The following is a 27,818-nucleotide window of genomic DNA, read 5'->3' on the forward strand; positions in this document are numbered from 1 at the left end:
CTCCTTTAATATTCAATGGCAAAATGAATTATACTACAAAATGGCTTGGTGCCTCTCTTCAGTAACCCTGATCCTGCATGATACTGAGCTTCCTTGAAAGACAGCTGGGGGAGATCAGTATGGAAATACTTGATGTCTTGAAAAAAACAAAAGATGACCAGATGCTAATGAGCAAAGGTGGTAAGTGAAACTTGCTGATTTAAATCCACTGATTGATTTCAGAAGCATATAACAGAATGAGGGTCCTGGACAGCACTGAGGCTCCACTGCTCTGCTCCCCTTCCAGCCACTGCGACTGAGGCTGCACTTAGCTCAGGACTTGTGCCATCAGGATGGAGGGTAGAAATCACTATTGTCTGAACACAGGCAGGAGTAAAACCCACCCAGGACACCTGTACTGAGTAAACCCCTGGAGACTGGTCATGTGTGAATAAACACCATGACCATTTAATTATTTCAGTTTCTGATGATCCTAGATTTGCTTACAGAAAATGAAGCACCATTTTCCTTAGTGACATATTACAATAGATACATTAAAAAAGCAAAAATTGCACTTGGGACTTACAGATCAATTGACATGCTCTTAAAGACATATTTCTTTTTCTTTCCTATTATCTAATGAGTTTATAATTTAATGAGAGAAACTGCTAGATTCCCTTCAAATACTAGTGAAAATCTCAAAGGAGAAAAGCTGCTTATGCAAGTGTTCCTGTAAAACAGAGTATTCAAGTATGGTAAATAAATACTAGAGTCAAGAATGGTATTCATTTGTCTCCTTAAAAGCTTGAAGCCTACATATCTTAATATTGATGGTCTGGTTCTGAGCTGAACATCAATTAAAACATTTTCTATTATAAATAAAACTACAACATTTCTATATATTATAACTTCCCTAGGGCAAAGTTCTGCTTTTGGTAAATTACAGAGGGACATTATCATATAATGTTGCCAAGTGTATGACAGAGTAACATAGAGATTTACTCCAATTAATCCATCCACAGACTGCACCTGCAGAATAAGCCAGAGGATGGGACCCAGTAAAGCCCAGCCTGCCTGCTGGAACCTCCTGCCCAAAGCTGCAGGGTGAGCCCCCACTCAGGGCACGGGCCCTCACCCACCCCAAATCCAGCACAGCCTCAGGAGCAGTTCAGCCTCACAGATGGCAGGAGTGGCGGGCTGACCAAGGAGACAAAAAAGCTCCAAACCCCTGAGTAGAAAATATATTTTCCTTCAGATTAATTTATTCAGATGCTGAGATGGAATTGAATTCAGAATAGATAATGTGAGAGCAAGGAACTGTTAAAACTGAGGTTTCTTTTCATTTGTGTATTGTGAGTTAGAGGTTTCTGTTGCAGCTGGGACTGCATCCGCAGCTGAGACGTGGTCAGAAAACCCTGGGGCTTAAGTACAGAAGCTTCAAGGCGAGAAGAGTATAAAAATAAATTCCAGAGGGTTTAATAACATTGTGCAGAGACTGGATATTCTGGTGTCAGAAAGAAACTGGTGGCTCTTAGATCAAAACCTAATCATTCAAAAGCAATAAGAGCCTTTGTTTTACCCAGCCAGTCATTCTGTTACCCACTGGGACCACGTTTTTTACAAGCATTCCAAATTATAGTTAATTTACAGTGTATAAATGTACCTGTCACTGACAATATAACAGAGCAAAAATACTTTAAAATTAACATGGTTAAACCTTCAGCAGTCTGATCCAAAATCTGCTAGGAACCTTGAGCTTGACTTCAAAGGAATTATTATCAGCATTTTAGTGAACTCCTACAAAAATAGGTTTAAAACTGGGAGCTGTACCTCACTGCTTACTGCCAGGACTGTCCTTCATGTGGAATTGAAGACAGGTAGAGCCTGCAGACAGGTCAGGCCACCTCTGCAGGCAGCGCAGTGAAAGAAACCTTCCTGAGGATGCAGCACAGGACACCCTCTGATCCTCTGCAGCAAGGCCAGATGAGGGGAAAATGTCTGCTCTTTCTTAGCTTCCCATCCCAGAAGACTTTATTTATGCATTAGTTGACCTTTCTAGCTGTTAGGACCATCTTGCTTCGGCAGTTAATTAACACAAGTGCCATAATTTAATACAGTTAATGCTACTTTATGCCCTTTAATGTACCTTCCATTAGTGATATTATTGTAGTATTACCCTGTAAATTAAAATAAGATCAAGAATAAGAGAGGCTGTCTTTAATTAAGGTACTGGCACACTGCATCGTCCATTATTCACTAGAAAAAATCACCCTGATTTAGTGAAGCAGACCATCAGTAAGTCAGAATTAGTTCTTGTGGATTATTAGGTTTCTTGAATAATGGGAGCACAATGGGGTTGCTGAAATTGCTAACAGCCACGTTTCCTTTTTTCATCACCTTAATAAATACACAATGGAGGTGGTAAATTGAAGAAGAATAAACAGGTGGTAATAGAGGAGGAAAGGCATTCACTGAGAGTACACAGGTTTTCATCTCTAATGCAACATACATCAGGCTTATTTCACACCAAAATGCAAAGCAATGACAAAAAAAACCTATATTAAATGGGCAAATCTCCTGCCTATAATTCATTGTGAAGTATTAACCACCACATAGTCCTGTATATTTAACATAGTGGCTTTAAGATAGATGCTTTTCATTGTCATTGATGCTTAAAACACAGTGTGAAACAAATTACATTTTATGCTGCCTTTAGAAATATGCTATTATGAGCTTTGGTGATTGTAACTATACTTGACCTACAGGTTATATTTTTCAGAAAAAGGACTAACTTTAAAGTGGCTGCCAGCATCCCTCATCCACTACACGACAAGCTCCTTGGTAACTTCCCTTTGTATCCTGTCTTCATGGAATAATCTAGTCTAGTCTTACCAAATTTATATAAATAGTTGGGTCTCAAAGCCCAGAATATGAATCTTGGTAGCAAAACAAAATAATTTTGTAACAATTTTCAGTTAACATTCTAAATTAAGGAGCAAGAGCTGGAAAGCTCAGCTGAACTGGAAACAGTGGCACAACTACCCTGTAACCATTGCTTCCCTCCACTGGTTCCCATGCTTGGGGCATGCCAGCGAACATGCTGGGAATGTTGACTGGGAGACTGGTGGGGAGAGGCCATAAAGTTTCCGGAAGAGACAAAAAATACCTAAAACTAGGTAACAGTGGGCTCATTGCAAGTTACAACTGGTGCAACTAAACAACCAGGGGCTGTGTATTGCAGCTCCACAGCTGCTCAGCAGCAAGCAAGCCCCAAAGACTTTAACAAGAAGGCTCACTAGATATTGAAGGAAATGGCACCAAATCCCAAAAGAGCTGTTCTTCTCATTAGCAGAAAAGTGATAAGAATTCGCATGAATCTAATCTAGTGAGTTACTATTACACATCAGATACTTCCTTTAAAGCATGTGTCCTATTACTGCAGCATTTAGACAATAAGCATCAGCATCAGATAAGTTCTCTGTAGGGTCATGCTTCATTTCTACAGATAATTTTTCACAAGATTGGTGAGCTCCAGATGTGCTCAGAAGGTTTCTGTTTCTAATTTGCATGCAATGCACTCTTTTTTAATCCTTCAGATGCTTTCTTTGATAAAGTAATGATAATCTAATTGAAGTCAGACTAAGCTCCAATTGGGTTTTCAGATGGGGAACAGGCTTTCCTTAAAGCCTAAGGACCTACAAATCCTGAGCTTTGATATGATGCCTCAGTAGAGCTAACCTATGTGGAGGGAGCCCAGTGGAAAAAATATGTATATTAAATAGGTTACTTTTAGGCTAATTTTACCAAACTATATCAAACAGTATCTTAAGGTGTTCATGATCACTTAGCCCTCCCAATAGACTTTTGAAAAATAATTTACAATGTAACTAATGAGAATTGCAAGAAGAATTCTTGAAACAGCAACATTTATTTTAGATTTTCAAATTTGGACTAGTAATTCTGTATATATGGATATGTAGTTGGCGTGGACACAGAAGACTGCATGTTAAATCTGCAGTCCTAAGAAATGTATTTTGATTATTTGGATTTTCACTATAGGAATAATAAAAATATAGTCAGCACTGTTTTATATAATCACTATTTCTGTTTTTTTCACTCAGTTCTGAGTGTGCAAAGAAAGTCCCTGGCCCTCCAAGATAGATTAGCTTTTCTGTCTGTTTTGATACTTAGATTCTCTTAGAGAAAAAGAAAAAAGTTTTTTAAAAAGGAAAGTCTTAAACTCTGTATAGGAGAAACAGAGAAGGAACAGAAGGTATATTTGACTGGCAAGTGAATTGCTAATAGAGGTGATCTCACTTATTTCTTCTGAACAACTTGGAATCCAAGACCCATACAAAGGGATCACCCTCCTGCTTGAGGGCATCAGTAAATTGCTAGTTTGAGTTGAGAACAAAATTTTCTGATAGGAATGTCACTGCAGTTATTATTTTTGGGACTACAGCACTTGATACCAGCCACCACTTGCCCTAGAGGGAACCATTTGTCTTGAACCCAGCTGAATAATCATCTTTGTTTTACTCAAATCAGTCTATCTAAAAGACTGTTGGGTTTTTTCCATTTTAATTCAGCTTCTCTGCATTTCAGAGCTAATTAAAGTAGAAGGAATGCTTTCCTTGTTCACAGCCAGACCTAGTGGGAGGGGTTTGTGCAAGGGCTGTTGTATCAATCACAGCTCACATTAAAGGCCTGGAAAGGTCAAATGATAAAACAGAATCTCTGTTTTTAGTTAACTGCCACTGGACCAGACTCCAACTACCTAAGAGAAGAAAGTGACCCACTACTAGGGTGAATTCCTGACCCAACACAGGAACCATCCTGCCTGTGAGACCCAAGGCTCAAGATCCAAGGCGAGTGCCAGCAAACACCCAGACCTTGTGCCACTGAGTCAGAAACTTCTGGTATGACAGCAACGGCCTTCAGCCGAGCCAGATTTCCAATGAACATTGGCAGAAAATATCATCTTCTTTGGGGAAATGAAAAGTTTTGAATATTTTCTCAAATCACACACATACACCTGTTTCTAACGTTATATATTCTCTTACCTTCCATATACCCTTATGTCTGAAATTGCATAAAAGTAGCGTGCCAGGTGTTGCTCATCTACATATATTTCACCAGTTGCTGGCCTAAGCAGTCTTATCCTCAGATCTGTGACGGTAAAGAAATCTCTTAACTTCTTGGTGGTGTCAAGCTGGCCATAAAGAGAAGCCATGTTATGAAGCCGAGGTCCAGCAAAAAAAGCAAATCTATCTTTAATTTCGAAGTGGATTATTTTACTATTTGTCATGTACCCGGTAGAGTATTCCTCTGTGCAAATGATTTCTAGGACTGTGTGCTGTGATAAATCCCTCACTGATTTTGGATCCATGTGAAAAGCATCTAAGCAGTCTGTGGCATAGTATTGGTAGGGCTGCCACGTTCGTCCATAGTCGAGTGATTTCTCCAGGATCATTTGGTCTGGACGGCCAGATTCAAAGGTGATAACTATGTTATCTGTAAGCTCAATGGTTTTGTTCCAGGAGAGAGTAATATTAACATGAAGAGGTTTCGGATAGTCCTTCCAAGTTGTGGACTGCCAAAATGTGGAGGGATGTCTTCCTTCCAGATCGAACATCAGTTCTGGAGGATGAGCCAGTTCTTGGGTACTTGCATCACATTCATTATTGCACATGTAGGGATTCCCCTGGAAAAGAGCAAAGCAGTGTTACAAGGGGCACCACACAGGTGAGTGACACACAAGATGTTTCTTGACTGAGGACTGCTTTTCTCCAGGAGGGAAGACAAGAGAGAAAAAACAAATGCCTGCAAGTAATAACTTTATCTTAATGAGATTCATCCTGGCTGTTTTACCTGTTAAAGTACAAACACAACATAGAGAGCATCCTTGTGTCTGCACTGTAGACATTTTTATTTGTATATGTTGAAGAAAGAAATAAGCTTATTTACCCTGAACAACTTGGACCAGGGATTGAGTCACAGAAGACCAAGAACAGAATGCAAGTCTCTAATAGCTCAATAACTCCAACTCTTCTTAGAAAGATGCAGCAGCCAAAGAAAATATCTTTTTGAAACAAGCATGTTCCTCAGAGCTCTGCCCAAAAAAGTACTAATTCTTAGGGCAAGTGTATTTTGTTAGCAGTGCAGCCTGTGTGTACTCAGTATGAGACAGTATTCAGTACACTTTCAAGTTTCCTTTCACCCAGGTGGGAAATTTATCATGCTTACCTTATGCTCCCAGCTGAACACTGCCTTGCCTTAAAACATTTACACTTGCAACCAAAAGCCATTAGAAAAACAGTGCTCTGTCAGCTCTGGGACTTGATTCACGTATCTGCCATCTTATTACAGGGTACCAAAGTACTTCAGAAAAGACTTTTCATGAGGCACCAGGTTCAATTTATCAGAACAAGATAATCCAGCACTTGATTAGGTGGGAGATGTCAGTGGCTCCAGCTGGAGCACTGCCGAGGTGGCTGGAGCTCTGAACTGAGGGTTGAGTTAAAAACAGCAACAAAGAAAGCTTGCCAGTAGTGCACAGCTTTTACTGCTGCTTGTCCTCTGAAGCAAGGTGAAAGTGAATTATTCTCTTTCTGGCTTTTTGATGCATTAACTTTCACACTACAATCTTCTGCTTCTTCACAAAGGCTATTTTGTCTGCAGATTGGGGATATCTTGCAGCAGTTGCCAAGATATCAGACCCTGTTGGCTGCACTGAATCACGTATATCTAATTTCAGCTTTCAACAGTACGTTAGTATTTTGCTACTTGTTCATTCTGCGTTTGTTCCAGAAAGCAACTGCTGCTCTGTATCCTTCCCTCCACCTGACACTCAGATTGTGGAAGAAGTCTCTATTCACTGATAGTCAGCACTGCTGGGGGAAAATATGCACAATGCCTATATCTAGCAGAGCTCGATGAGGTCATTAATGTAGCTGTTATTGTCATTATTCAGAGTTCCCTGCACCTGCCCTGAAAAGAGAATGAGCACTGGCATGATGATCAGCCTTTTATTTTCTTATAATTGCAGTTATACTTATCTCCATCTCAAGGCCTGAGGGCAATGGAGTGACTCAATGCTATCCAGTGTGGAAAGCAGGTTTCAAACATGAGTTTCCACCTTGGCCACTGCTCTGGTCCTTGATATACTCCCACAAAACACAAGCAAAAGAACTTCTGCACTCGCTTTGACCTCCCCACTGGCAACTTCCTCTTACCTGGGTTGGAAAATGCTATTTTCTTTCTCTGACTTTCTTGTTAATACAGCTGAGTGCTAAAACTGACAACGATTCACAGGGACTGGAAGTTAGGGAAAAAAACCTACGTGACAACAAAAAGGGTTATTTGAAAACCAGCTGTAGCTGGAAATACTCTGCAAAATTTTGTCTGTAATCTGTTACAGCTCTGATTTCAAGCTCATGGTTGCTATTTCTATGCCTTCCTTTTGAATAAAACAGTGAAAATTAAAAGTAAGTTTCAAGCAGAAGAGAGAAAACACAGAATTTTAAAATATTTAAGCTCCATTTAATATATCAGATACAAATGCTAGAATCTGCTAACTTACACAAGCCTATGTCCCTCAGGGAAAATGTACATATTGTGAAATCTATAAGGTTCCGGCTCCTTTGGCTATATGTAAATATCAGTTTATGAGAAGATGCTCAAATTGCAAAAATCACACCTGTCTGAGGTTGCCCAGAAAAATCTGGTCACTTAGATCTGTGTACCTCTAATCTATATACTTTATGCTTCTGCATTTGCTTTGGCAAAAGCAGCTGCACTGGGCAGTCACAGGTATCAAAACCCAAGAAATAAATGCTCCTGTGCAGCCAGACAGGTGCATTAAGCACTGCTGAGGAATGGCTTTAGTTTCCTGCTCCACAAGCAACTCCTGAGTCTGTTGTGACTCTTTGTGCTAAAAACTAAAGCCACTCTGATCCCTTAGTCCCTGGATGCTGGAGGATGCATGTTTTATGACTTCCATCAGCTAACCCAGGTTGTATGGGATGTAGTGTTTTTTTCCCTATATTTGTTGATTTATTTTACTCCCTTTGCCTTTTATCTTTTATGTTTTAGCAAAAGCTGAGGTGCCAACACAATCAGAGAATAACTGTGAGAAGGGCTCTAAAAGCACCCCACAAGCTAATGTGAATGCAGTATGACATTGAGAGCTGGTAGCCCTAGCTTGCAACTGAAATGCAGTCTACAACTCTGTGCACAGAGCTTTTTAGGGAAAGATGAGACTATTCTAATTAATGCCATAGTATTGTTGAGAAATAGGTCAGAATCACAGTGCTGTCCTGACCTAAAACTCTTACCAGTGGTAACAGCGGTGCCACAACCTGCCACTGAAACACTGGGGTAAGGACATCACTGCAAATGAGAATCCTAATAAAAGCTTCAGGTATATCCTCACCAATAACCTGAATTATCCTTTTAATTTTATGGCAAAGAATTCTCTTTTAAGAGGTGAATGATTTGATGACACCAAAATAACCTGCAGGGAGTTCAAGTGCTTGAAAAAGAAAATTAGGAGAAAAAAAAATCAAAGCTGATTATAAGCCAATAAAATAAGTGTCCTGAATTCTAACAGGAGGAGAGAAATTATGAGTTTATGTAAATTCCCCTCTGTCTACTGACATAGCAATTGCTGATGTAATTTTGAAATATTTAACATAATTATTGCTTCAGAGGCTTGGAATCAGGTTGCCATTTTCTCTGCTAGCAACTTGGCTTTCAACTGCTTCTAATTAATCTTAAATGTAATTTGCATGGTAAGTATACTTACATTACCAAAACAGTCTAAAAGGGTCTTACAGTACACAAATGTCCCTCAGTACATGTTATTATGAAAACAATTAATTTAACTGGGATTAGTTACATATTTTAATGCCTTGATCTCTATGATAATCCTCTTTAAGACTTTTGTCTCAGTAAAATGAATACAACAAAGACAAATTTTGTCCAATTTGTGAAAACTAAGCTCAGTCTGTGTTGGGGCCATCTGAAGGACCAGAGCATTAGCATCTCTGAGTAATTTTGTGCCTAGCAGGCAGCCATAAATAGATCTTCATTTAAGCCTTCCAAGAAGCAGCTCTTCAGTAGGACAAGGTGGAAAATATTTATAACTTTTCAAAATGATATTTAAGCCATTAGGAGAGTTCTAAATAATTAAATATTGATAAATACTTCTAAACACTTTAGTGCCAATTAGCATAAAAGGTAGCTGAGTCTTTCCCAACACCACAACCATGACCACCTCAAAGAAACCCGCTGTTTTCCTGTACAGTAATGGCAGATTGATATTAGAGAGCTCCTTGCAGGCAGGCAAATTAAGCTGCTATTTATTTTGGTTTTGGCTGCTCATGGAATTGAAAATATTACTGAAACTGCTGACATAGTCTAAGTGTTGGCTTTAGGAGTAGGTACCTGATTTGGAGGCACAGTGAGGACATGTGGCCATATCACATTACCCGATCACATTCAGCCCTGGCTGGAAAAAGCAGAGTTACCTGAGAAGCTCCTGAGTAGGGCTGACTGGTCCCAGTCGGTTTCCCCTCAACTAGATGGATTTAGTTTGTTTTAGCATACAGCAATGTCTTTTTGTGCCAGCCACCTTGAACTTTTATACTGGTGTTGGAGGTGCTCTGCAAGTGTCCCTGGCTGGGACGGGCTGCCAGGGCTGGCAGTCTGCCAGTCCTACTAAAAGCCTCTCCAGGAACAGCACAGTCACCCTAGGGTGAGGATTTAGGTCAAAAACAGATGTCCAGCAGCAGTGCGACCTCTGAATGTCACCAAGGGAGCAGCAGCAGTGCTGCAGCTGTTCAAGGGTTGAAATTTGAGTGCTGCTGCTCAGGTGAAGCCTCTGGTCTCTCACCTGTACAGCACCTCAGTGGCACCCACACAGGCTCAGGGTTTGATGGAAGATGTTGCTTCATGCAATGTGCTCCCTGTCCACATTAAGACCTCATGTACTTTCTCACTCAGGAACAAAGACAGAGGGGCTTAAATCTTCTGTAGTGTGAATACTGGAAGCTGTCTCACAGATTTCATGCTGTAATGGACACACCTGGCTCAATCCATACAGAGGATTATAACTTGCATTTTCAAACTGCTGAGGTCAAGCTGGCCAAGATTATAAGAAGAACCAAAATAAATTTTCAAGAAGTGAGTCACACCAACTGATGTTTATACCACTGCCACAAGGTAATTAGATCAGATGCATGAGACAAGAAATAAATACAACCTCACTTATGTCTGGAGTGTGGCTGTGTGGTAAATTACCACATTCAAGTCACACTTTTAGAAATAATAGACTATTTCTGTTTTCCTTTTCAAAATATCATTACAATTAATTCACTTGGTGCATGCTGTACATTGTAGGTGATTAATTAGTAATAGCTAGCAGCAGCAATTGCCCTAATGCTTACGTTTTGCATGTGGTTTCTAACCAGGAATTACTTGTTTACCATGATAGATCCAGATTATGAAACCATTAATTGTGAGATACTACTACACCTAATAAGGTGTTGTTCTGCTAAGGGCAAACAGTCAGTGAGGTGGAGCATTGGCAAGGCCCAGGATGTGGTGCATGATAATTGATGTTATCAAAGCCACTACATCCATTAGAGGGTTTGAGAGCATCTCGGTCAATGTCTGCAGAATTATTGTTGTGATGATGACAGGAATGGCTGTAGACAAGAACATTTTACCATCAACAGCCTTTCATCACTGCAGTGACAGCATTTTAAGTTAAAGTGATTTAAGTTAAGAAAGAAAAAGTGCTAAAATCTGAGTGGAAGATTTGATGCTCTTTCAAAAGCTCCCAGGCAAGGGCATCTGGATGCCCAGACTAGCACTTTGAACTCTGGGCTGCAGGCTGAACAATGTACATTCTTCAAAATGAGCAAAAAAGAAAATAAAAGCATGTTTAAATCAATACCTTCTGGGGAGACTTAAAAAGATTAAACCAGGGAGGATGTGACTGGACAAAAATAGACAATAATGCTTAACAACTTCATGCACTTTTAAGCTTAAAAGTACATTGTAGATTATGGTCCTGATCCTGAAACAAAATTGGTGTAAGAAGGCCCTTGTAACTCAGATTTAAAAAAGATATTTAAGCCTCTAAAAATTTGGCATTTTGCTGTATGGCACACAAACCTAGCTAATGATGCTTCATGACAACACCTCCATGAGGTATGGAATCCTATACCAAATATACACATAGATGCAGAATTAGAGAGAAATGCTTTTGCATGATGAACTCAGTAATCCCTGATTATACTGTACTATTGCTTGCAAAGCCTTTTTGTAGATCATGTGAAGGTATTCCTGGCATACCGAGCAGTTCTCAGATTACTGTCTCTTTTCAATACTATGGATTGAAAATGCTGCATAGGAAAACATTTAATATTTGCAGCACCAAATGCATTGGTGCATTTGCCAAAGGCATTTACTTCCTAGCAGAACAATCTCTATTTTTAGTAACATTAGTTACTTTTTGAAAACTATTTTCAATTTACTCAATGAGTCAAATAGAGTTTTGTTTCCTCTGAAATATTTCTACCCACTTCTGGGGAGTGAAAATCCTTCTTTTCCTCACTGGTAGCTTTCTGCTGCTGAAACTGTCTCTGACTTGGCAGCCTTGCTGATGTAACTTTGGCCACTTGATCCTTCTGGCATAACCTTATGCAGATCTTACTGGCACTGACCCCAGTGTGGTTTTGTTATTTCAGAAGCTCAATATTGGTGTTTTGCTCTTGCATCAGCAGGTATCTGGCAACATAATCACTTTCCCGTTTATAGCTTTTGCAGTGTCATGCCACGCCTGATGCTGGGACCCCACCGTGCTGAGCTCTGGCTGAACAATACAGCAAATGTTCCAAGGAAAACTGAGTTTCTTTTATACCAGATGCATACCTGGATTTAAGAAACTGAAATCCCAGGGGATATATTATCTCTTCCTCTCAGAACAGTGGCACTTGTCCTGGCTAAAGCAGCCCGACCATGAGAGCACTCCTTGGACAAGGCAGCAGAGGGTATCCATCTCCAGCATCCTGCTCAGCTCACATCAGTGCATTTTTGTCTGGGCCAGTTTTCCAGCCATCCTGCTGCCCTGCAGGAGCTCTGACAAGGAAGTCGTGCAGGAGATACAGGGGGTGTCCTCAGCTGGGAATAGCTTGTACTGCCAGTAACAATAGCTTGGGGTGTCTCTGCCTTTGGTTTTGTGTTCTGATACAGCTCTCATCTTGCTCACTTTCTGATTATTTTGGACTATCCATGGATTAGAATGGGAGCCATTGAAAAGAAGTCTAAAACACTACAGCTGAAAGGTGCCGTTTCTGAGCAAGGAAAAGCCAGCACAGAGGGAAGTTGGTCCATTATCATGAACAGATGTTATCAGTGATCACAGTGATCATGGAGGGAATGTGAGCATCAAAATCTGAGAAATTAAATCATCCTGGTGGGGACAGGAGAAATCAGGGTGCTGGAAAAAAAATTATTTTGTTGGGGTTTTTTTTGCTCCTTTGTAGTTATAAATGATTGTGTTGAGAGTTTTGGTACAAAAAAGAAACCTGTGCATACCAAAAAGTCTGAGAAACAGGTTTTGATAGTATGGAAGACTCCTGCAGACCTTAATGTTTCCCCTCTCCCAGCCTGGGAGCAGGGGATTATGTCCCTGACCAACCCCACCTGGGCCCCAGGCCAGACCCTATTTAAGCTGAGGCTGAGCTCTCTACCTGCTCCTTTCTTCAGCTTAGGCTTGTGCTGCAGCCCTGGATCCTTCTCTCTTCCTGAGAGAGCTGCCTTGATGACCCTGATTTGCCCACTCGTTGTACCTGGGATGCCTGATGGGATGTCAGTGTCCCCCAGCTGTGCTGTGGCTCTGTGGGGTGGTGCTGAGGTGGCTCTCTGATGGCACATCTTCTCCTGCTGTTCCCTGGCTGAGGGATATGCAGGGAGTGAAGGGATGGCCACAGCAGAAATGCACAGCTCCTCAGCTTGCCCTAAGGTGGTATGGAGACCTGAGTATGAAATCAGATCATGAGATACCAAATCATGGGAGCATGGGAATTCTGTGCTAGCAAAAGTTTCTGGAAGACTCCTGGTGTGAGGAAAGTGGAACACTGCAATCTGGGTGGGTTCCCAACCCTCCCAGGCAGGGCACAGGGGCTGCTGTGGGCTGGTGCTCCTCTTGGTGCCTGAGAGTGTCAGGAGGCTCTTTTCTGGTACATAACACAACTATGTAAATGTAACTAGTTCTGTGTTTTTATTGCCTATAGGCAAAGTGAAGGAATGTTCCTTGTAGTAATGCTGGAGGCAGGTGGGCTGTAAATGGTTTTTGCTTCTGCAATGTTTGTTCTTAGGTTTCAAACTGGGTCCCAACAAAGTTCCATCTTCTGCCCCTATGGCCCCCACTGCTGTGGTCAGGGTTTCCTTGCCCTCCTGGTGGACAGCTCTGGAGTAATGACTGTGGAGGCTTGTGCAAAGTATTGATGCCACAATTTCTGGCCAGGATGCAAATTTCTGCCTGATTTTTGTGTAAATAAAATGAAGTGAGCAAAACAGAGCACTGATGTGGTGTTTAACTGAGGAGCTGCAACACTGTTCAGAGTAATGCTGTCCTGTGCTAATTTCAGTAAATGCATCTTACTTGGACAGCTCTTTATGTAGAGCATTCATCACAGCCCTAAAAAAATCAGGTATGTACAACATGCCATGTCAGGTTAGAAGTGAGCAGTACCGAAACACAAAAATCCTGAAGTTAATAGAAGTGTACAGTGTTGTAATGACTTGAATGAAAACTACATGGCTCAGGATCTCTCCAAGAAACAAAAGACCCACAATTTTTGCACATATAGTTTAAAAGGAATTACAGTGAAAAGTTTTCATCAAGTTGTTGCTGGTTAGTTATATCTTATTATGGTAAGATGTTGGATGTAACAGGATAGATTTATACCTCAGTTAAAAAATCTTTTGTTCACAACAGATCTGGACCAAAACTCTCCATTGTTGAATTGCCACTTAACTAGCTTAATGATAATGCTGAATGCATTATTTACTTATTGTGAAAGACCTACAAAGCTCCTTATTATTTTTTTCTCTTGGCTGTGGTATTTTTCAATCGAGAAGCTTTCTAAAATGCTCATTAACATCACTTTATTAACTATCTGGCTGTCCACCAAAGCAGACTCTCATAGCTTTTTTATAGCACACAGCTATTCTACAGTGTCCAAATACTTACGGAAGAACTGCTGAATTTGATTTAAACTTGAGAAGTGTTTTACATAAGCACATAGAGAAATGTTAAGTGCAAAACAACAAACTATTCTAAACAAGCAAAATATTTTGTCTATTTCTACTGTATTTAAGTATAGAGTAATAAGAAAAGTCTGTATTATTATTGACAGTTACTATAAAGCAAATACTATGAAGAATTAAAAAAAAAATAACATTCACTCAACTCGTTTACTACTGGCTTCTGTGCAAGTAAAAACTAGGTAGAAGTCTTAAATGCTAATGTCCCTCTAGGATTATGTAAAAACAACTTCAGCAGTTCTATGTGGAGTTCATAAAATAGCTCAATTTATGTGTTAGGCTTGACTGACTGATCAATGTTATAAGTAATATGCTTTATAATTAGTGTTTAATAAATGGGGAATTTTCAGTTTCAGTGAAGCTCAAATTATGGTAACAAAGCAGTATTATGTAGTTTCAAAGGGGTGGTTTTGAGGCCCCAGGGCTCAGGGTGGATACATGTGTATGCAGACAGGCTCAGAGGGCTCCTAGCTATTCACCTGCTGCTCTCCCCTCAGCGCAGCAAAACAGACCAAGGTCTTCCAGTCACTACAAGTCAATTTGCACTAAATTAAAATAAGGCTACTCTTTAAAATAGCACATACTTCATTCTTCTGGGTTTGAAGGAGGGGGCTTTGAAAAAATTGGAAAATAATTTAAGAAATGCTGTTGGGCTACTTTTCTGGTCCAGCAACTTCCAGTGGATCTCTTTCCTTCAGGATTGCACCTTTGCCATGGTCTCAGTCCTGCCTCAAGTGAGCATTAGCCTCACATGTAGCAATGTGCTGCTTGCTCAGCCCTCTGCTCTCCCTGTTCCCCTGTCCCTGCAATTCTGCTGGGGAGCTGATGGTCTCTGAGCTGGCTGCTTCTCTCTAAATTAAAATTTCCTACAGATTTGGGAGATCCCACATTTGTGCCTAGAAACTATGCTGCTGTATTGGTGAGCTGGATGTGTCTGAAAAACAAGTACTTTTTTCCCCAGTTTAAATTTTTTCACTGAGCCAGGTCTCTGTACTGATGCACTGCTTGGCCAGATGAGTATAGGTACTACCAGAAGGGATGCAACAGCTGGGAATGAAGCGAAGCAGTGCAGATAGATTGACTGGCTTAAGGGCAACATGAAAATGCACCCTAAACAGTGAGCAAATAGCTAAATTATGCCTGTGTTGTTGTACTCATGCTTGAGTGACTAAAAGGTCACTTACAAAAATACTAATACAAATACAAAAATAGCTACCTGCATGTGCAAGTGTTATGTTGTAGAAGACTACTCAGGGAATGTACATGTCTGTTGGACTTAGACACAACCATTTCTGTCCCAACAAAATGAATTTCACTGCATATGTCCCCCCAAGGCATCATTACAATTTTACTCTTACAGAGAGCAGCAGGATTGAGGACAACAAATTCAGATTTTTTTCCTTTCTGACAGATGTAAACATAGCACCTGCAAATGCTTACCCTGGTCTGCACTGCAGGTATTGCTGTTGCAAACTCAACAATCTAAATTCAGGTATGAAGAATTCTGTTTTTTTTTCTACTGGTAGTATTTTATTTCCTCTGTATTTACAAATGTGTATGAGCACGCTTTATATTTTTAATTCACTTCACCTGATAATTTTATTATTTCCTGAAAGTGGAACTGTAAAGTATGCTACACCTGGGAAGTACAGCAGTGTGATGGAAGGTATACCTTGTTATGTCATTGTGATTGTAGGTTTTGTTTTACTCTGAATACTGGCAGACTGTGATAGTGGAGATAGCCAAAGGCACTGTACCGAGCTATTCTGACTGACAAGAAGTTTATACAAAACTGTTTTCATGCACATAAATGCACAACTCCTGTACTAGGAGCTAGTTAAAAGGGAAATTAACAAAACCAAATCCCAAACCTTACCTAGCTTTGTGAAGACAGAGTCCTTGTTTAAGTATTCACCCTCACAAATAAGATCTTATAATTTATTTCTCACTTGTGATTTTCACCAACTTAAAAGATGCTATTTGCTTGCCTAGATGTGCAGCTACACAGTCATTCTGCAAAATCTGTGGGATATTGACTAAGAATTATGGCAAGACAATGAGCAGAAGAAAACCAAATCCTCCATGGTATTCATTAATGGTTGCCTGTGACAAACCACTGTCAGCTTTAATAGTTTTCCTGGGGTGATTCTTGCTTCCTCTGTGGGAGACTTTTGAGATTGCTAAAGAGGATTCCTAAGTAGTAGCAATAGTTAAATAACTTTCATCAAATGTAATGCAAAACATAGTTAGAAAAAAGTTATCTTCATTTTATTTCTTCATAAAGAAGTAATCTTAGAACAGATGGTCTAATCAAATACCTGCACAACCTACACTAAGTAATGCCTATATTCACTAGAGCATTACCAAAACAGTGAGCTGATGTTTTACTAATCACCCCAGTGAGAGAAATGCTGAGTGCCATTCAATAAACAGTTAATTTCCCAGAGCTGGACTTTTCCTTTGTTATCATTGAAATTAGACACCCTTTCCGAGCCAAGACAGACTCTTCCCCAGCTCTGACAGTCCTTTATTTTGCATGCTATCACACCCGTTTGAATAGGATGCAGTGTAATAGCTATGAAGAAGGATAGCAAAACCAGGTCACTTAAAGCCGTAAGAAAACCTTTCAATCCATGTTTATGTAATGTTTTGCATACTACTTCTTAGCTCTAAATCCCCAAACGACTTACAATCATGTTCAGCTGCCCACAAAGTTACAGGTGCAGGAGATCAAACAAAGAGGTGAAGTAATTAGTGCTCAGACAAGTGGTGGCTAAGCCAGACCCTTTCACTTTGCCTCGTGGGCTTTTTTTTTTCTCCAAAATAAATTTTTTATTAATTATTTCTTTCAAAGAGAATTCTTTTAATTAATTCTATGGCTAATGCCATAGAGAAAAGACAATGCAAAGCCAGACAACAAATAAAAAGGACTAAAGAGACAGAAGAAATTATTTTCTTGTTACGGATGTTTCAGCTTTGTTTTGGGGACTGTCTGCATCTGTAGACACTGTTCATCCTACTCCAGAGTGTAATTGGTTCTGTGCTGGTGGACTTCATGCAAATTTGTATTTCTACAATAACTGTAATTTTATTTCTGATTCTTAATGTCAGTATTACTTTTGAACAATTTCAGACTAACTAATATGTCTATTACCATTTTAAATAAGTTTTAGAGCTGATGGATTGACACTGAATGTCAAACACCACAATTAGAATTGCTGATGTTTTGCAGAAACACTGTTCTTAATAACTATAATCCCCCTTTCTCCCTGTCTTACTATTGCTACAGAATCTGCACTCATTTCTTTTGAATTTAGTAAGTTTTTTGTTGCAGGATTCCCAGGCATAGAGGACCTTTGCATGTATGTGAACCACTTAAAGGAAGAATGAAAAAGAACATAAACAATAATGACAGTTGTAAATGAAATCCAATTTCACCTCATGTCTCTTGAAAGGTGGGTCACATTTTTTTCCCTTCATTTGTGTTTGTCAGGATGATAAAATAAATATTTTTAATGAGTCACAGTGTATACCTACATAATGTGGAATTGTTATAGAGACAAATTTGAATGTTGAATTTCATTATACAGTGAAGGGATGTCTTATTAGTATTCACAATGAATTGTGTGATGTCTCTCCACATTCAAATTAGAGTACATAGTGCTTTGAAAAAGAATAAAGTCGCCCATCAAATCCACATTAGGAAACTGCACCAATATAAGTAATTCAATCAAAAAAATCCCCACATATTATCTTTTGAGGAAGGGTTGCAAACTTTGTGATAAACTGGTAATTTGTTCAGTTCTGTGCTGGAGAATGTAATGTAATTTCCCTTATTACATATGACCATAATAAAAAATAACCACACAGCTCTGAAAAATATACAGTGACTTCCTAAAATCATTAATACTGTTATTTGCAAATTTATACTTCAGGTATGTGCTTGCACTGCCTCCTAACAGCCTGTCATTTAACAAACTTATTTCATCATAGCACACTGAAATGTGGAAAAGCCCAACGGTTGTGTGGTAGTGCTGCTAAAAGGGGAAGGACAGCAGCTGCTCCTGTCCCCTGAAGAGGGCAGGGTGTAATTTCTGCATGACCCCTGCTGCTGCCTCAGGTGGGCTTCTCAGAGCAATGGGGATAAAACCAGTTCCTAATAAGATTTCATAGCCTCAGGTACTGTCCCAAATGACACAGAGTACCTTCCCAAGCCTGAATGTGAATATTTTACCTAAAGTAAAACAAGAGCATCTCCAAATGCAAGAAAGGCTTATGATAAGGTATGTAACACATTCAATTAACTCATCAGATGTGTAGCATGCAAGCAACTCCCCTGAACTGAGGCAAACTTGCTCCTTGGGTTGTTTATAAAGTAATTCAAATGTGAAGATGAAGAGGCTTCTTTCCCTACAGAGCTGTGGCAAGACTTCTGCAAGCTGGGGCCTCCCTCTGAATCTCTGCATGCCTCCAATGTAACCAGGACCAGTCATGAATTCATGGCTAACTCAGGTAACTTTGGTAGTAAGACCCGGGCAGCCTGGGCCATGTAGTGGTGCTGGGCATTTCAATGCTGCTTGTCTATGGGGATGTTGTGCTGCCAATTCTTTTTCTGTGCTATTAACCCCCCACAGAGATTAAATCTGCATGTGTATGCTAGGACAAGACAACTGTAACTCACAAACACTGCCAAATGAATATAACCTAAAAAGTATTTGACTTTTGGTAAGCATTAGGTGGAGGAGTTTCTCAGAAGAGACTGAATATAATTTTTCTATAGTGGTAAAAATAGACTTTCTACAGTCGCCTGCTGGGATGCCTGAAGGTAAAGTTTAAGGACAGGGTTTCCTTTTATCCTATTACATTTCAATCTGTTACAGAGCAAGTTGATAAGAGAAGCTCTAAGTATGCTTCTTTCCACTGTACCACCCTGGGAAGTAATAAATTACAGCATATTATGTTCCCTATCATTCCTACCCATCACACGTCTTACAGAAGATGTGATAAAGAGAAACACCTCAGCTACAGTAATGCAATTAACTGCTGCCATTTGAAATGTGAAAAATTACATTCTCTTATTCCAGCCTGTCTAGTTGCTCAAATAATTTTGAGCAAAAATGCTGTTTAATGACTTGATGGTTGACTGTATGACTACTTTCCAACAGACTCTGTTTCTTGCAGTAGGTACAAGAAAGGTCAAAACCTTTCACCAGCCTGCAGTGTCCTGGCTGTGCAGCCCAGAGGTTGGGGTGCTAAGGGACAGGAGAGTACTGGGACAGCCCAGATCCACCTTAGCTGCCTCTGTGAGGGGCACAACAGGGACAGCCCCTCCCCAACACTTGGATGTGCTTCTGATGTCAGATGGCAGCTGGGCAGGACAGCATCTGAAGCCAGAAAGGGATGAATATGAGAGATGTGCCTCCATGTGTTCCTACAGGGACTTGGTAATTTAAACAAGCTACTGCTACTCAGCATTTGTCTTTAAATGGAATTTTAGGTTCTAGTTAGTATGAAAGGAGCTGTATGAAGTGCACTTACTAGAATGAGAAGTATCTGTTTATAAAATGAGTCAGTACTTGTAAGAGTGCAAAAATAAAAGACCTAAGAGCAGGTGAGGTATTCTCTCATCTGACAGAGAATTTAAGGCTGTACTGTGCTACAAATCAGAGCCATATGCCCCTTTCTTTAAAGGTATGCCACATTTACATTTTTTCATATAAAAACCCCTTACATATAACATCTGAGTATTTTCAGGCTCCAATAAAGTGTTTTACGGATAAGAAGTGGCATAGCTCTGCTTGTAACAATGTCTTTAGACAGCACACAAAATCACCCTGTTCCACATGGCCATCTGTGATATGTTAATGCAAAAGTAAAAAAGAAAAAAGCAACTTCAAAAGATATGCCCTTCGATTTTTTTCATTTTCATTTCTCCTAATTTTTCACTGGGCATTTTCTTAAACGCAGTGAGATCAATGGAAAATAACTCCAAGTTTTAGCTTATAATGGAAATGAACATAAGGCTGTAAATAATTTTAAATGGATTTGAGATTATTTTTGTGAATTCTGTTATACAGCACTTGAATGCACCAGTTAATATTTTGTGGGCACATGCAAGTTCAAAAAGCTGGTCAATAATTAAAATATATATAAGAAAAAAAGCAAGCCTGTTAAGGTACCTTTGATTTTAATAACTCACAGTGGCATAGTAAGGTTATGGAAATTATGTATTAATGTAATTTATTCAAGAAGCTGGAGAGATACTTGTCTTTGCATAGGAGCTATTAAAGAAAAAAAATCTGTTTACCTCTGATCTCCTCGCAAACATTTGTGACTCTGTATCTCTCTTATCTGTATGTATTCTGCAACACAGTACTGACTAGCTTTTAATCATAAAATCAATTCCTCCATGTGATATTATGCCTTCTCAAGTTCCTTCATATTTCTCAGACTGCTTTTCTCCACTTCGTTTTGTAATCGTTATTTTGCAGATATAAGAGAAACTTAAAGTCACAATTATATATACATATGTATATTTATGTAACATTTTCTTGTAGGGTCCTGTAACCCCTCAAACCTGGAGAGACTGCCTGCATACTTGCTGAACTTGGCTGGTGCCAAAAGTTTGGATATGATGCTCAAAAATAGAAACTTCTGGCTTTTTAAAATATGCAAGCAAGTAAGAAAACCATTTAAAACTTTATGTGGAATATATGAAGGCATATTTAAGTAGTTATAAAACAACCCTGTGCCATTAAAAAATATTAGGACTTTATAGTTTATTTAAATTCTCTGAAGTTTCTTTCAATGAGGCAAACCCTATCCCGAGATTCAATTAATTTAACTCCTAGACATGAATTTGCTGAAACTAACAGATGTTCTTACTGAGTAAAAAGTGAATAGCAATTGAACAAAAGCTCTGGGAGGTATCCCAGTGCTTATGAAGTCCCAGATCATCCTGTCACCTCCCAGCAGCTTTTAACTCCTCATTTTCCTCCACTGCCATTGGGGAGAGCAGATGATCTGGGACTTCATAAGCACTGGGATACTTCTGAAGCTGCTTTGTCATCAGCTGCTCCCCCAACGGCAGTGGAGGAAAATGTGGAGGCAGTTTTTGACTGAGGGAAAACTAAAAGTCACCCGCTCTGCTCCTGGAGCTTGTAGATGTGGCAAAGCTTAGGACAAGATCCCTGCAGCATCCTGGGGCTGTGGGGAGACCATGAAAACACGGAATGGGGGCCACAGCCCCACCTGAAGGCAAATAAAAAGGCAGTAAAACAAGTGTAACTCAAGTAAGTCTGAAGAGTAATTGTGTTTCTCTGAGTGTAAGCAAGTGTGTTTCATACCAGTGCTTGCCTTCTCAGGTGCTGCCTTTGTTAATTAAAGAAATGCTTTATAATAGAATAGCTGTCACAGATGATATAATGCTATCACTTTGATATCTTAATTAAATTACACTGCAGGCTCTAAGTCCTTCAGGACACCTTCATTTAAGATGCTGTGTGTTTGTCAGTCACCATCACAAATGGGATATTTTTTAATACCTACACCTAGAAATGCCTGGCTTTATTAGTTGAGTCTAGGCTAGCAGAGTGAAGGTAGGCATGGGATGATGTGACTACAAGGCATTAGATTGAAAAGGCAGATTTTTTGAGGTTCTGACTAGCTTTTATACAATAATGAATCTTATCACCCTGCAGGAGAGTTTAACGTAAGTTATATAGTAACGATGTTAAAATGTGGATTAAGTAATGGACACTCCACATTTTCCATTAAAAATCATGGATGTCAAAAAGTCTAAACTCAGTGTTTGCCATCCTGCTTCTTATTTGCAGCAGAGGAGCCAATTTTCAGCTTACGCAGAGTTCCAAGGGGCATAACTGTGTTGAATGCCACAGGACTGTGTAAATGTTTATAGTTCAGTTACATGAACAAGATTTATACAATGGTTGAAGCTAAGTAGAGAAAAAAAGCTTTCTGCTGGCTGTCATTCTGTTGAATGTCTTAATTATTACTATTTGTTTACATGTTGGTATTCCAGTGGCATGGCATGGAGTGGTGCAAGGCCACAGCTTGCCAAGGGCCACTGTCCAAACAGGGGTGAAGACAACCTCTGCCTGGAGGCATTGCCCATCTTGACAGCATTTTAAAATCTCTCATTGTCAGTTTTATTATTTTCTTGATGGCCAGCTGCTCTTTTGTCACTATTACAATGACAAGCTGTCAAGCATGTGCTGGTCTTAGCAAAGCTCAGGTGTTTGCTTGTTGCTGTGCCTTGGAGAAGGGGATGCAAAACAGCCCCATCCTACACTCCTGAGTAAATCCAAGTAGCAAAACTTCGGGAAGCAAAACAAGTGTAAGAAGAAAATATATACATATATGTATTTGGTGCTGTTACTCTGGCATTTGTGGTGGACAAGTCCTTCATGTGTCACTCTTAACTCCCACTGAAGACTGTGGGAATCTTTGCATTGATTTAAATTGAAGAAGACTTGCTCCTAGATGCTCCAATTATGGAAACAGCAGTAAGAGCTTATAAGACAAAATTTTCTCACACTGGGAGAAAAAAATAATGAAGGGACACACTGTATTTGATGTGGGACACCGAATAAAATCAGTCTCTTAATGATGAATAGTTGTAAAGGTTAAAAAATGACATTGCAACTAACAATGTGCCCTTCTAGTCACCTCAGATGAGGACTGATCTCCTACTGTGTTTCATTGTTTGGTGTTATTTTATTACTGGACTTAACTTGATGTAAAATTAATTATTCCTTAATATATCTGCATTAAAAAAGTGCCAAACACCAATTATGAATAATGACATTTAAAATAATTCAGCAAGTGAGTGCAATTAAGTTACAAATAGACTGCTCTGCAAATAGAGCTGCTGCTCTGAGGGCAGGCTGCAGCATGCTGCCTGCATGGCATTAGCCAAACGGGCACTCATGATGCATGTGTGCGCTAGACTTCGGAAACAAAACTTTTCTGAACTGGTGAAATACCAAGAATAATAATTACTTGTGAGAGTGGTCTTGTAAGAAAATATACAATTATCTATAAAGGCAGAAATATTCAGAAGCTGAATATTTTGCTATTTGAATATGTGAACTAAATTATATTTTGGATGCTTGACCAATTGCAACTGATGCTGACATCATTATCAGGATTTTTACTTTTCAAAGTGCTCCAGGATGGTAGGAAGTGGGAAGTTTCAGGGACAGAGGAGCAGCGGTTGGGCTGTGCTTTTCACAGGCAGCATTTACTGACCCATGCTGTTGATAATCTTTTGGCCAGAGAATGAAATGTGAATTCTTTATTTACAGCTCAGAGCCTTTGCCCCATGGAGCAGTGAAGTTACTGCAGCTGTATCTGAGAGCTGATTGTGTGAGCTGCATGTGCCACTGCATAAATGGGATCAGTGACCACAGTGTCACGGCTGTGATCCATTCCAGGGCACTGCAGCCCTTCCTCCGGCATTTCTATAGGTAGGTTTTGGGTGTGTCCTTGGTCAAGAAGGAAGTTTGAAAAGAAAGAGTGGGGAGCAGAGGGGGAGAAAAGAGGACAACTGAATTTTGAAACAAGTTAGTAACAACTGTCGGCAACACCAGGTGAAACTGAAACAGAGAGGTGGTAACGGTATGGAACAGAAAAGGAGGGGTGTAAAGCACTGAGGTCGTCAGAAAAAAAAAATGCAAAAGCCAAGTGAAGTTTAAAAAGGCAACATTTTGTTACTGTTTTCTCAATTATTTCAGGTCATTCCCTGGAATATATGCCATGGTTTAAGCCAGCTGGCGACCAAACCCTATGGAACTGCTCACTCACTCCCACTGCAGAAGATTGCAGGGAGAACTGGAAGGGTAAAAGCCAGAAAATTCATAGGTTGAGATGAAAGTTTATAGGGAAAGCAAAAGCCATGCACACAAGCTAAGCAAAACAATGAATTAATTCACTACTTCACATGGGCAGGCATTCCTGCCCCCCCCTTTTTTTTTTTTTTTTTTTAATCTGTGCTAACACAGTCCAAATTGCTGAACTACATTCATACATATAAAATCACACCTTCATTTTGCTGGGTATGAGGCAAAGAATTGAGTGTCCAGTCTGAAGGCAGTGGAGGAATTTTGCACACAAGAAGAAAAGCAAAAGGAAATAAAAGGTTGCTGTCTTAAGACGAGTAAAGAAAATGGGATGTAAGAGGGCCAGATTACAAAAAAGTGAGTTACCATTATGTAATTTTCCTTACTGTCTGATTTCCTTGTGCTCCTCTATCTTAGACATTATGCTAAATGACAAAACAAATGGTAAAGACCAGGACAAGAACTTCTTATGTAGAAATGCCAGAAGTGCAACTTCGTAAAGTTGTATTTTTCTCCCTTTTTCCCCAATAGTCTAAAGATGCTCTTATAAAGAGTACATGCTTGTGAACAGAAGTGGGCTTCTAATGGAACTAAACCGTTATTTATTTTTATGGCTTGCAATGTTAAGTAATTTTACTTAACATGCCGTTTTTGAAACTAAATGCATGACAGAAGGAAAAGTATGAGACACAGCAAATGCATGAAGGAAGATTTATACTGAAAAATAAACTGCTGGTCTGGTTCACTGACACCACATTCCTCCAGCATTAGGCAACTCTTGCAGGTAAGTCTCCCACCTGCAAGTATTTCGCAAATAAGTCTACTTCTTAAGGTGCTTTTTCAGATGAGGGAAAGAGGTCACAGTTTAACATTAATTGACTTAGTGGATGGACAAGTGTGAGAGCTTGCACTGACCACTGCATTGAGAGGTATTGCAGCACAGCATTTTGTTTTCTGGATGCAGAGATTTAGCAGCAAGTGAAAAACTCATTAACTATCTGTTTGGTGTTACTGTGTCACATCCATCATCACCATGTCTGGAATCCTCTGCTTGACAGTTTATCTCATTATAGCAATGAAAAGGAAAAGGGTCCTCTGAACCCTTTCTGACTGGGGCTGCTACTGACTCCACCAGGAAAACAATTAGGAAACAAAGCTGCTCTTGGCAATACTGCCATCTTAAATGCTTGCTAAGATCTTTTATCAGGCTCTAGTGATTATTTTTAAGTTTAAAGAATTTTTTTTTCTTCTTTATTAGCCTGCAAATAAAGTGAATTATATGAATGAAAAAAGACAAACTTCACGTCTGCTGCAAAGTTATAAACAGCCTTATAGCTTATTCCTATTTTTAAGCACTGCTTTGCAAGGCAATTTTAGAAACCTATTTAGAGTCGGTACAATTGCTGAATTGTTTTACTTTTTGTCTTCTTTTCAGTACCTCATAATTTTATTGCTGCAAACAGCTGTATATGATCATGTGTTTGGACAAAAAAGATGAACAGCAGGAAATAGGACCTGTGAGTCTATCTGGTTAATAAACATATTTCAGGAGAAGTACAGGAGATAAACGAAAATCTAATGGTTCCTGCCTTTATCCTTTGCCAGACTCAAGGATGTCTCCTAATTTGACTTGAACATATTTTTGAATTCCATTAAAGCTAGTGTTCCTAAAAATACCTGTAAAATCATTTTGGTACTAATTGGAACATTGTGTTTTTTCCGCAGGAAGCTTCATATTCCTACTTCTGCCTCAAACCAGCCAATTTCTAGGAGAAACATCATGCAAGTCGTTGCATTTGCCTGCAAAGCCTGGGTCACTCTGTTGCCAAATGATGAGATTCAAAGCCTAGAAACTTGGATCTTTGCAAATTGCATGCCAGCTATAGCCAGGATTCAGCTTTTGTAAACCATTTGTCTCATCTATACAAATCTGCCAATTGGCATTTTTCTGTAAGTTTTTAAATCTCTTTCCCCTTATTTTAATTAGGAGAGGTACATCAGTACCTAGGGCTATGTTACTGTCTCTAGACTGAGGCACTTTAAGTCAAATGCTTGTTTTAGACATCTTCTGCTTTCTATCCTGGTATTAATGCAGATGTATGTCATGGCTTCTTGGTGTGGCAGGTGTAGGTATCCTCACTTTGCAGGGGCCCTGCCTGGCCTCAGTATGTTTGTAAATGTTGAAGCCTTAAAGAAGTTTTTCCCACAAAAACCACAAGGTAAATGTAACAAGTAACCAATCTTCAGAATGGCAATCAGGAAATCTCCTAACGAACATCCTACACAAGTGCAAGAATTAATCTAAGCTATGACCTGAATGGCAATGAAATAGTCAGCCTGAAATGGTGGGCATACTGTACTCATTTTTTTGGCTCTCACAGATAGTCTGTTATATGCAATACAAACCTATTGGGCTGTTTTGAACAATAATTTCAGGAGGGGAATGTGACACAAGGGGTGCATGCAGATCAGGTTGTCTGTTCTTACATGTTTACAGTAAGGCAAAACACAATGTCAATGTCAAAGCAGAACAGGAAGGATATAATACAGTCAGAAACCAAAAAACCCCAGGCCATCAAACCTATAGCACAAACCACACAGCAAACCCAGTCCTTTAACCACAAAGCCTCAGACAAGTGATCAAGGGCTGTGAGCAATAAGTGGTGGAGAAAGAAAAGTGTTTGGCACAGGTTCAAATTAGGCAGTGTAACCTCTCCTTTATTAATTAGGAAGACATCTCATTTGTAAACTGCAGGCTGATCTTCAGCCAGTGTAAGTCGGCCTAGTGCCATCTTACTCAGTCCAGTTGAAGATAGTAATGCAATTTTTTGAGACAATAATTTTTTAAATCTGAATTAGTAAGTAACACTTCAAGATTTTACAAAATGAATGTGTTTCTTCTTCACTTGTGCATCAGCACCTGCATTAGAAACAGGTGGGCAGGTTTAAGTCCCCAGTGAGCAGGCTGGAGGCTGTTGTGCACAGTAATGTTTCAAGGGCAGCACTGGGGAAGTGTTTTTAAATAAGAGCAAAAGCATTTCCCAAAGGATTAAAACAATGCGTCTTCTAACAGACACGTCTCTAGTAATCTTTTCTTTTACACAGATTTTCTTTTTTAAAATCCATCTACCAAAATTAACCTAGGAAATGCCTAAAGAAATGCTACCAAAAATAAACTCCTGCTTGGACAAATATAGGTAATCCTTAGTGACTTTCACTATCCGATGTGTAAAGATAGGATTTATTAATTTATATATTTACTGTTTATTTATTTACTTTGGCTGTCATTTCAAAATGATGTGGGGAAGAAAAAAGGAATTCCTTGTACTTTTTCTGGTGGCAGCTGACACTTGTTGAGATTGGGTAGATGTGCCCTAGGGACTAGTGAGAAATGCTCATCTTTCTCAAATGACACTGAAATTGTCTTGTGAGTCATTAGATCCATCACCTAAATTTGACTGTGCATTAAGCATAATATATCAGGTCCATGAAAAGGTAGGGCTGGCCAAAGGATGGAAATGTCTGACAGGTAACTACTGAGCAGTTACATGTTAACAACAAAATTAATTGTCAATAACAACCTTGCTCACTCAAAAAGAAAGAGCATGAAGAGCAATGGAAAAGAAGGGAAAAAAAGTC

At 39.5% G+C, this 27,818-nt stretch overlaps 2 protein-coding genes across 12 annotated transcripts in view; one reads left to right on the forward strand and one right to left on the reverse strand.

The window, feature by feature from the left end:
* Positions 1 to 27,818, forward strand: part of LOC137479290 (potassium/sodium hyperpolarization-activated cyclic nucleotide-gated channel 2-like) — a 278,557-nt gene that overhangs the window by 98,012 nt on the left and 152,727 nt on the right. The gene's annotated exons all lie outside the window — the stretch shown is intronic.
* Positions 1 to 27,818, reverse strand: part of NTNG1 (netrin G1) — a 143,529-nt gene that overhangs the window by 79,979 nt on the left and 35,732 nt on the right. For all 9 annotated transcript variants that reach the window (XM_068199671.1, XM_068199668.1, XM_068199667.1 and 6 more), the window contains exon 2: positions 5,043 to 5,683. In XM_068199671.1, the coding sequence (XP_068055772.1) occupies positions 5,043 to 5,683 (641 nt within the window). The remainder of the gene's footprint in view (positions 1 to 5,042; positions 5,684 to 27,818) is intronic.

Source organism: Anomalospiza imberbis, chromosome 9, assembly GCF_031753505.1.
Source record: "Anomalospiza imberbis isolate Cuckoo-Finch-1a 21T00152 chromosome 9, ASM3175350v1, whole genome shotgun sequence".
NCBI lineage: Eukaryota > Metazoa > Chordata > Aves > Passeriformes > Viduidae > Anomalospiza > Anomalospiza imberbis.